A 9,330-nucleotide genomic window follows, 5' to 3' on the forward strand; every position below is an offset into this window, starting at 1 on the left:
GCTCCTCCCGAAGCCTCCTGATGAGCTTACTCGCATCTTCATACTCACGGAGGTGGATCATGATCCGGGAGGCATAGGTGGACACAGACTCCCGGGGACTTTGGAGCCCCCAACCTTCCTCAGTGAGGTCGGCCTCACCTCCGTGAGCACTTAGCTTTCCTCCGGAAGGAGCGCCATCATGCACACTGTCAGGCTTTTCCTCCATGCTGGAAGCTTTGCGGCTTCTAGGAGTCTCCACAGTCGCGGGGGGAGTAGGAGCCACATTGCTGCGACTCCTGGTGGAGAGTCTCACCCCCAAGTCCTCCGATGTGCAGGCCGGTTGCTGGTTTCTCCTGCCCCTCGCCGGCCTGGTTCTGGAAGCAGAAGCCTGGGACTTGGCTCCATCGCTCATCCCAGGAAACCCACTCCCTCCCTGGGTAGGAGAGAGAGCAGATTCCCAGCTGGAGAGGTGTTGGTTCTCACAGCTCTGGAGCACACAGCAGGATCCGCAGCCACCAAACCCACAATCAGCACAGTGAGCAACAGCTGATCAGAGCTTCATTCACTATTCTGCTGGTGCAGTCACTGTGTACATACATTACATTACTGGTCCTGTATTAATCCTGAGTTACACCTTGTATGATACTCCAGAGCTGCACTCACTATTCTGCTGGTGGAGTCACTGTGCACATACATTACATTAGTTATCCTGTACTGCTCCTGAGTTACATCCCGTATTATACTCCAGAGCAGCACTCACTATTCTGCTGGTGCAGTCACTGTGTACATACATTATATTACTTATCCTGTAATGATCCTGAGTTACATTATGTATTATACCCCAGAGCTGTACTCACTATTCTGCTGGTGCAGTCACTGTGTACATACATTACATTACTTATCCTGTACTGATCCTGAGTTACATCCTGTATTATACTCCAGAGCTGCACTCACTACTCTGCTGATGCAGTCACTATTTTGCTGGTTACCGTAATGGCCGAAAGTGTTGGTACCCTTGAAATTGTTCCAGAAAATGAATTATTTCTCCCAGGGAATTAGTACAATTACACATATTTTGTTATACACATGTTTATTTCCTTTGTGTGTATTGGAACAACAGAAGAAAAACAAAACAGAGAAAAAAAAAGGCAAATTGAACATAATTTCATACACAACCCCAAAAATGGGCTGGCAAAATTGTTGGCACCTTTCTAAAAATGTGGGTAAACAACTTTGTTTCAAGCATGTGATGCTCGTTCAAACTCACCTGTGGCAAGTAACAGGTGCGGGCAATATGAAAATCAGAACTGAAACCAGATAAAAAGGGGAGAAATTGACTCAAGCTTTGCATTGTGTATCTGTGTGTGCCACACTAAACATGGAGAACAGAAAGAAGAGAAGAGAATTGTCTGAGGACTTGAGAACCAACATTTTTGAAAGATATCAACAATCTCAAAGTTACAAGTCCATCTCCAGATATCTTGATGTTCCTTTGCTCACAGTAAGCAACATAATTAAGAAGTTTACAACCCATGGCACTGTAGCTAATCTCCCTGGACGTGGATGGCAGAGCAAAATTGAGGAAAGGCTGCAACGCAAGATAGTCCGGATGGTGTATATGTAGCCCCAATCAAGTTCCAAAGAAATTCAAGCTGTCCTGCTGGCTCAGGGTGCATCAGTGTCAGCGCAAACTATCCGTCCACATTTGAATGAAATTAAGCACTATGTCAGGAGACCCAGGAGGAACCCACTACTGACACAGACATAAAAAAAAAACTAGTTTGCAGTTTGCCAAAATTTACGTAAGTAAGCCAAAATCCTTTTGAAAGTGTCTTGTGGACAGATGAGACCAAGATAGAGCTTTATGGAACAACACATCATTCTACTGTTTACCAAAAATGTAATGAGGCCTATGAAGAACAGACCACAGTACCTACAGTACGATATGGCGGAGGTTCAAAGATGTTTTGGGGTTGTTTTGCTGCCTCTGGCACTGAGTGCCTTGAGTGTGTGCAAGGCATCATGAAATCTGAAGATTACCAAAGGATTTTGGGTCACAATGTAGTGCCCAATGTCAGAAAGCTGGGTTTGTGTCCTAGGTCATGGGTCTTCCAGCAGGATAATGACCCCAAATATACTTCACTAAGCATGCAGAAATAGATGGAAACAAATCGCTGGAGAGTCCTGAAGTGGGCAGCAAAGAGTCCAGATCTAAATACAATTGAACACCCGTGGAGAGATCTTAAAATTGCTGTTGGGAGAAGGCATCCTCCAAATATGAGAGACCTGGAGCAGTTTGCAAAAAAAGAATGGTCCAAAACTCCAGTTGAGAGGTGTAAGAAGCTTGTTGATGGTTATAGGAAATGATTGATTGCAGTTATTTATTCCAAACTGTGTGCAACCAAATATTAAGTTGAGGGTGCCAACAATTTTGTCTGGCCCATTTTTGGGGTTTTGTGTGAAATTATGTCCAATTTGCCTTGTTCCTCAGTTTTTTTGTGTTGTTCCAGTACACACAAAGGAAATAAACATGTGTGTAACAAAAAATGGGCAATAATTTTCTGGGAAAAATATTTCATTTTCTGGAACAATTTAAAGGGTGCCAACACTTTCGGCAATGACTGGACATTACTCATCCTTTACTGATCTGGAGCTACATCCTGTATTATCATCCAGAATTGCAGTTCTGTAGATTTTGGAATTGAAACTTCCCAGTAATCCCTGCTTGTTCACTGCTTGACCTAGTCGAAAACCATAACTTATGCTGGAGAGAAAGTCGCAGTGAAGCCATTTTTTTAAACTATCCTTAGAATTGTATTATTGTTTACCTTGTGCCCAAATGATCTCATTATTTTTTTAAACTTTTAGAATGTTGAACATTTCTGGAAATGCCACTACCTGTCAGCCTCAATCCATTAGCATCTTCATTCCAATCTCATTGAGCTTCATCTTCTTCATCGGTTTAGTGCTGAACTGTATTAGTTTGTGGATATTTTGGTTTCGGGAAAAAGAATGGAACTCGACTGTGATTCTCCAGTTCAACTTGGCCATCTCCGATACCATCATCACCCCGGCAGCTCCTCTGATCATCATCTACTCCCTGACCGACCGCTGGACCTTCGGGACCTTCCTCTGTCAGTTGAAGGTCTTCCTCCTCAGCACTCACATGTATGGCAGTATATATTTTCTTATGTTAATCAGTATTCACAGATATTATATGGTTACCCACAAAGTTAAAGGAATGTTCTTGACCAAGAAGGATTTCATAACGAGATTCTGCCTCATCGTATGGGTTTGTCTCCTCTTGCAAGGAATTCCATTCTTCTTTCTTCTGCAGACTTCTGAAGTTCACGGAGTCACAAAATGTCTCAGTATCCATCAAAACGACCAAGCGGTTTTATTTTTTATTTGGAACTGGGTCATCCTCTTCTTAGGACTTCTTGTTCCTTTCACCACTACCTTGATCTGCTACAGTCTCCTGAGTAGATATATCCTCAACGTCAATCCCATGAACACTCTCACCAACGTCATGGTCTCCAAATCTGTCCAGACGATATGTGCCTCCCTAATCATATTTATCATCTGCTACATTCCGGTGCACATCACCAGAACCATGGGCGTCACCATCATCTTATTTTTCCCATCCATGTGCTCCGTGCTGGAAAAAGTTGAGGTGGCCTATTACATCACATGGATGCTATCGGGAACCAACTGCTGTATGGATCCTATAATATACTGTTTTTCTTCGGATAGATTTAATTACACATTTATGAGACAGTTTAGCTTACGACAAAGTCAAAGAAAAGACAGTAGAGATAAAATGAACATCAGCTTTAGAAGATCATCACCAGGGTCTTCCCTCGAGCATGACAAGAACAGGTTGTCCCTCGCCTAAAAAAAAAAAATGACTAAAATGACTAATGGAAATAATTCTGGATACATACCTAGTCATCACAATTCTGAACTTTAGGAAACTGTTTGCCTATGATGCTCTTAATTAGGGTCAGGAGATCTACAGTTGGCCCAGGAATGGTGCCACCAAGATGGTCAAGAAAATACGGTCAAAACATGATAGTGTGAACCTTCTCCAAAAGGATGTGTGTTAGATTTCAAGGAAATATAAAGGAATATTGAAAATTTTGCAAGTGTGGTACGCCTTGTAGACCCTCAGGTAGTAAGGTATTTCACTGCTTGAAAATTTGTGTTTTTGAGAGCAGAATATAGTTTACTGAAATAATCCTATAAATAAGTAGTAGAACAGCTCTTCTCACTTCCCCCAGCAACAGTGCTTAAGATTTGGGCATTTTTACTGTGTCTAGCATTTTTATTTTGTCTGCAACTTACGCAAAACAGGAGGAACCAGTGTATGGTACTTACTGCACATTACATCCAATGTGGTACAGAAAACTTCCTGCAGCTGTCAGTATCAGTCACGTTTGGAAGAGCTGTGATCAGGTTAGTGCTTTATTTTCTACATTACCACAACTGTTTCATTTGTACCTTTCACAACTTGCTAGAAAATAAAAAAAGTAAAAAAATGAATTAGTGATGAATATGGATGAGTTTATGGTCTATGAAATTCATGTATGTTGCTTATTATTAAGAGAATGTGCAAACAACTTGAACTATCATTTACTACATTAAATACACAAATAACTGACAAATGTAGAGTATATAAAAATGAAATATGCATAGTATAACTCTCTAAAATATTGACAGTAATACAGATGCATTAAATGAGGTTAGTTATATCAGTAGGGGCGGCTTCAATGCAATGTAAAAGGCTACAAGAGTGAATGTCATATGAAAGCCAACAATGGAACTGTAGCGGAGGCTGCTTCCATGCTATAGGAAAGAATACAAGGGAACAGTTGTGGGGGCTGCTTCCATGCTATAGGAAAGAATACAGAGGAACTGTAGTGGGGGCGGCTTTGATGTCATGTGAAAGCCCGCAAGGGAACTAATGTGGGGTCTGCTTACATGTCATGCATAGTGTCCCTAAAAACTGCAATAGGGAATATTTTCCTTCCAGGTGAAAGGCTAGCTTGGAACTGTAAAGAGTGCTGCCTCTGCGCCATGTTAAAGACTAGCTTGAAACCATAATAGTGGTAGTTGTATGCTATATACCCCTGTTCACAACATACGCTTCCCCTTAACTACCACGATAAGCAGTATATAACTGACAAACCTTTGTGATTTTCAACCTTGTACAAATTGTGACTTTTCTTACACAACATTCATATACTACACACGTATCACATTTCGTTTCACTGCCTTCTTTTGCAACTTCCTCACAATTTTGCCTTGCCTTAATTGGGAATTCTTAATTTAAGAAAACTGAAATATATAATAAACCTTGAGCTACTACAAGATTTATTAAAGGATTTAACTCTGACTTGCAATCTCTTACAGTGTCATCTGTACATTTCATTTTTCAGCTCAAAACTACATTCGGGATGTTGAACACTTCTGCAAATTTTACTGGGTGTAAGCCTCAAGAGATTAATCCTTTCATCCCAATATTTTTGAGCTTCATCTTCTTCATCGGTTTTGTGCTGAACTGTATTAGTTTGTGGATATTTTGGTTTCGGGTAAAACAATGGAACTCGACTGTGATTCTCCAGTTCAACTTGGCCATTTCTGATGCCATCATCACTCCAGCGGCTCCTCTGATCATCATCTACTCCTTGACCGACCACTGGACATTCGGAACATTCTTCTGCCAGTTTAAGGTCTTTCTCCTCAGCACTCACATGTACGGCAGTATATATTTTCTTACTCTCATCAGTATTCACAGATACTTTTCAGTTGCTCAGAGTGTTAAGAGAATGGCCTTGACCACGAAAACATTCATCACAAAACTTTGCATTGGTGTCTGGGTTTGTCTCCTCTTACAAGGAATTCCATTCTTCTTCGTTCTGCAGACGTCTGAAGTTCACGGAGTCACAAAATGTCTCAGTTTTCATCAAACAGAGCAAGCGGTTTTATTTTTTGTTTGGAACTGGGTCATCCTTTTCTCGGGACTCCTCATTCCCTTCACTACAACCTTAGTCTGTTACAGTCTCCTGAGTCGATATATCCTCAAAGTGAATCCCATGAATACTCTCACCAACGTCATGGTCTCCAAATCTGTCCAGACCATATTTGTCTCTTTAATAATATTTATAATCTGCTACATTCCAGTGCACATTACCAGAACCATGGGGGTGACCATCACCTTGTTTTTCCCATCCATGTGCTCCTTGCTGGAAAATGTTGAAGTAGCCTATTATGTCACATGGATGCTATCGGGAACCAATTGCTGTATGGATCCCATCCTGTACTGCTATGCCTCAGAAAGGTTCAAGCACACATTTACAAGCTGGTGTAGTTGTCTCAGCCAACATGGAAAAGATGATAAAATCACAATGGACAAAGCCCCAAGTAATCAAGTAGAAACCATATCAGGACAACATGGTCCTCGCACAACAGCGAGCACCACTGACACGGGACTCTCACTGTCAACTGAGGCAGGAAATAGCTTTCTAAAAACATTATAGACTTTTCCACCTTGCTTGATTATTGGTTGTCAGATTGCAAGAATATGTTTTCTAACTCTTTGGGGAAAAATTGCTAAATTTGAGCCAGCATTATAGCTTAATTTCCACCAAAAACTGTTGTACATGCCGTGCATCTGATTTATTATTCGTTACAAATATTTTCTAAACAAGAGGTGTGACCTAGCAGGAAAAGGATATGGCTTATTTGGAAAAGAGGTGTCGTCCGATGTGCAACACCGCATGTATAACAACATTTTGTAAAAATTTAATAGTTTGTGTAAAGTTAAATAAAAGTTTCTAAACATTCACCAAATGTACTATCCAGCTATTTCAAAACAACAATTCTGTAGGATTTCCGGTCAGGCCAGCTAGAATTTTGCTCTGATTTATAGCCGTTGTCTTAGACTCTCCAGAATACTATAGCCATCAATTGTCCACCGCAAATACAAAAATGACCCAGGCATTAAAGCACCACTCCAGCTGTTATTTTTTATTTTACCGCCAGAGTTGTGTCACTAATGTACTTTCTCTGCACCTAGTAATATACTCACCAGCTGCCGTCTTCTTCTGTTCTCTGCGCCACTCCGGTCATCTTCTGCAGGTTGTGACCTGCTGGATCGCTCCAGTGTTTGCTGGGCAAGACTGAAGTCACTAATCAATGTAAGTCTATGGGAGCCAGAACCAGGCCAGAACAAGGCTCTCATAGACTTACATTGACAGCTTTCGGTCAGTCAGAAGTTGCAGTCACAAGATGGTGGATTAGGACTGAAGGGGTGCCGAGAACAGCTGAAGACAGCGGCTGGTGAGTATAGTACTAGGGTCAGGGAACGAACATTCATAGCACTACTCCAGTGCTGAAATAAAATGCTGGAGTGGTGCTTTAAAAAGGCCAATGATTAAATATATGGTAATTAAACAAAAAATCAGCCTCATCGTGTCCTATTTACATGACTCAGTCCGTCTTACAATGTTGTGGGTCTCCAACCAGTAGCCGTGACTTACGGCTTCACATAAGAAAATAATTTTGGTGAGTCCCAAAAATAATTAAAATCCTCAATTTATTGCAAAATAATTTAAAAGATCATACAGGTTGGGAACACATCTGAACACGTTTCTGGCAAAAAGCCCTTATTCACTGAGATGAATAGTGAAAAAGGACTTTTTGCCAGAAACGCGTTGAGATGTGTTCCCAACCTGTATGATCTTTTAAATTATTTTGTAATAAATTGAGGATTTTAATTATTTTTGGGACTCACCAAGATTAAATATATGATCTGTAAATATTTTTTTTACTGAAATATATAATTTATCAAAAAAGTATAGTTGACTCCTACCAAACTGAGCTCAGCTGCCCCTGAGTAATGGAGAAATAGAGGATTCATTTACTCAAATATTGGTCGCTTTCATTTTCATTACCTTTTTCTGGAAATTTGCTTCTAGAAATGACTATTGCTGTTAAATGTGTTATCCTTGAATCATGGTCTTATTAGTGATATAATATTAATAAAAATGTATATTTCCTATCATACAAATACACCATCATATCATATACAGTACAGACCAAAAGTTTAGACACACCTCATTTAAAGATTTTTCTGTATTTTCATGATTTTGAAAATTGTACATTCACACTGAAGGCATCAAAACTATGAATTAACACATGTGGAATTATATACTTAACAAAAAAGTGTGAAACAACTGAAAATATGTCTTATATTCTAGGTTCTTCAAAGTAGCCACCTTTTGCTTTGATGACTGTTTGCACACTCTTGGCATTCTCTTGATGAGCTTCAAGAGGTAGCCACCGGAAATGGTCTTCCAACAATCTTGAAGGAGTTCCCAGAGATGCTTAGCACTTGTTGGCCCTTTTGCCTTCACTCTGCGGTCCAGCTCACCCCAAGCCATCTCGATTGGGTTCAGGTCTGGTGACTGTGGAGGCCAGGTCATCTGGCATAGCACCCCATCACTCTCTTTCTTGGTCAAATAGCCCTTACACAGCCTGGAGGTGTGCTTGGGGTCATTGTCCTGTTGAAAAATAAATGATGGTCCAACTAAACGCAAACCGGATGGAATAGCATGCCGCTGCAAGATGCTGTGGCAGCCATGCTGGTTCAGTATGCCTTCAATTTTGAATAAATCCCCAACAGTGTCACCAGCAAAGCACTCCCACACCATCACACCTCCTCCTCCATGCTTCACGGTGGGAACCAGGCATGTAGAGTCCATCCGTTCACCTTTTCTATGTCGCACAAAGACACGGTGGTTGGAACCAAAGATCTCAAATTTGGACTCATCAGACCAAAGCACAGATTTCCACTGGTCTAATGTCCATTCCTTGTGTTCTTTAGCCCAAACAAGTCTCTTCTGCTTGTTGCCTGTCCTTAGCAGTGGTTTCCTAGCAGCTATTTTACTATGAAGGCCTGCTGCACAAAGTCTCCTCTTAACAGTTGTTGAATAAATGTGTCCGCTACCAGAACTCTGTGTGGCATTGACCTGGTCTCTCATCTGAGCTGCTATTAACCTGCGATTTCTGAGGCTGGTGACTCGGATAAACTTATCCTCAGAAGCAGAGATGACTCTTGGTCTTCCTTTCCTGGGGCGGTCCTCATGTGAGCCAGTTTCTTTGTAGCGCTTGATGGTTTTTGCAACTGCACTTGGGGACACTTTCAAAGTTTGCCCAATTTTTCGGACTGACTGACTTTTATTTCTTAAAGTAATGATGGCCACTCGTTTTTCTTTACTTAGCTGCTTTTTTCTTGCCATAATACAAATTCTAACAGTCTATTCAGTGGGACTATCAGCTGTGTATCCA

At 41.0% G+C, this 9,330-nt stretch overlaps 2 protein-coding genes across 3 annotated transcripts; both read left to right on the top strand.

The window, feature by feature from the left end:
• Nucleotides 1-2,748: 2,748 nt before the first annotated feature.
• Nucleotides 2,749-4,105, top strand: LOC141153138 (P2Y purinoceptor 4-like). The gene has a single exon (XM_073637831.1). It carries the CDS (start codon nucleotides 2,849-2,851, stop codon nucleotides 3,872-3,874), a length of 1,026 nt encoding a protein of 341 aa, XP_073493932.1. The 5' UTR covers nucleotides 2,749-2,848; the 3' UTR covers nucleotides 3,875-4,105.
• A 151-nt stretch (nucleotides 4,106-4,256) lies between these two features.
• On the top strand, nucleotides 4,257-6,831 carry LOC141153137 (lysophosphatidic acid receptor 6-like). Of its 2 annotated transcripts, none has more exons than XM_073637829.1 (2): nucleotides 4,257-4,434; nucleotides 5,418-6,831. In XM_073637829.1, the coding sequence occupies exons 1-2, from the start codon at nucleotides 4,372-4,374 to the stop codon at nucleotides 6,516-6,518; spliced, it is 1,164 nt and encodes a 387-aa protein (XP_073493930.1). In that variant the 5' UTR covers nucleotides 4,257-4,371; the 3' UTR covers nucleotides 6,519-6,831. The 2 variants fall into 2 exon arrangements, with proteins under 2 accessions (XP_073493930.1, XP_073493931.1); XM_073637830.1 differs by having other exon boundaries at nucleotides 4,303-4,434; nucleotides 5,392-6,831.
• Nucleotides 6,832-9,330: the final 2,499 nt, after the last annotated feature.

This window comes from Phyllobates terribilis, unplaced genomic scaffold (assembly GCF_046119375.1).
Source record: "Phyllobates terribilis strain yellow unplaced genomic scaffold, ASM4611937v1 Scaffold_7__3_contigs__length_470593459, whole genome shotgun sequence".
Taxonomy (NCBI): Eukaryota; Metazoa; Chordata; class Amphibia; order Anura; family Dendrobatidae; genus Phyllobates; species Phyllobates terribilis.

Excerpts from the sequence above, each read along its gene's own strand:
- LOC141153138 (XM_073637831.1), top strand. The coding sequence starts at position 2,849 with ATGTTGAACATTTCTGGAAATGCCACTACCTGTCAGCCTCAATCCATT.
- LOC141153137 (XM_073637829.1), top strand. The coding sequence starts at position 4,372 with ATGTGGTACAGAAAACTTCCTGCAGCTGTCAGTATCAGTCACGTTTGG. Across the intron at positions 4,435-5,417 it reads TTTGGAAGAGCTGTGATCAG|CTCAAAACTACATTCGGGAT; the intron begins GTTAGTGCTTTA and ends TTCATTTTTCAG.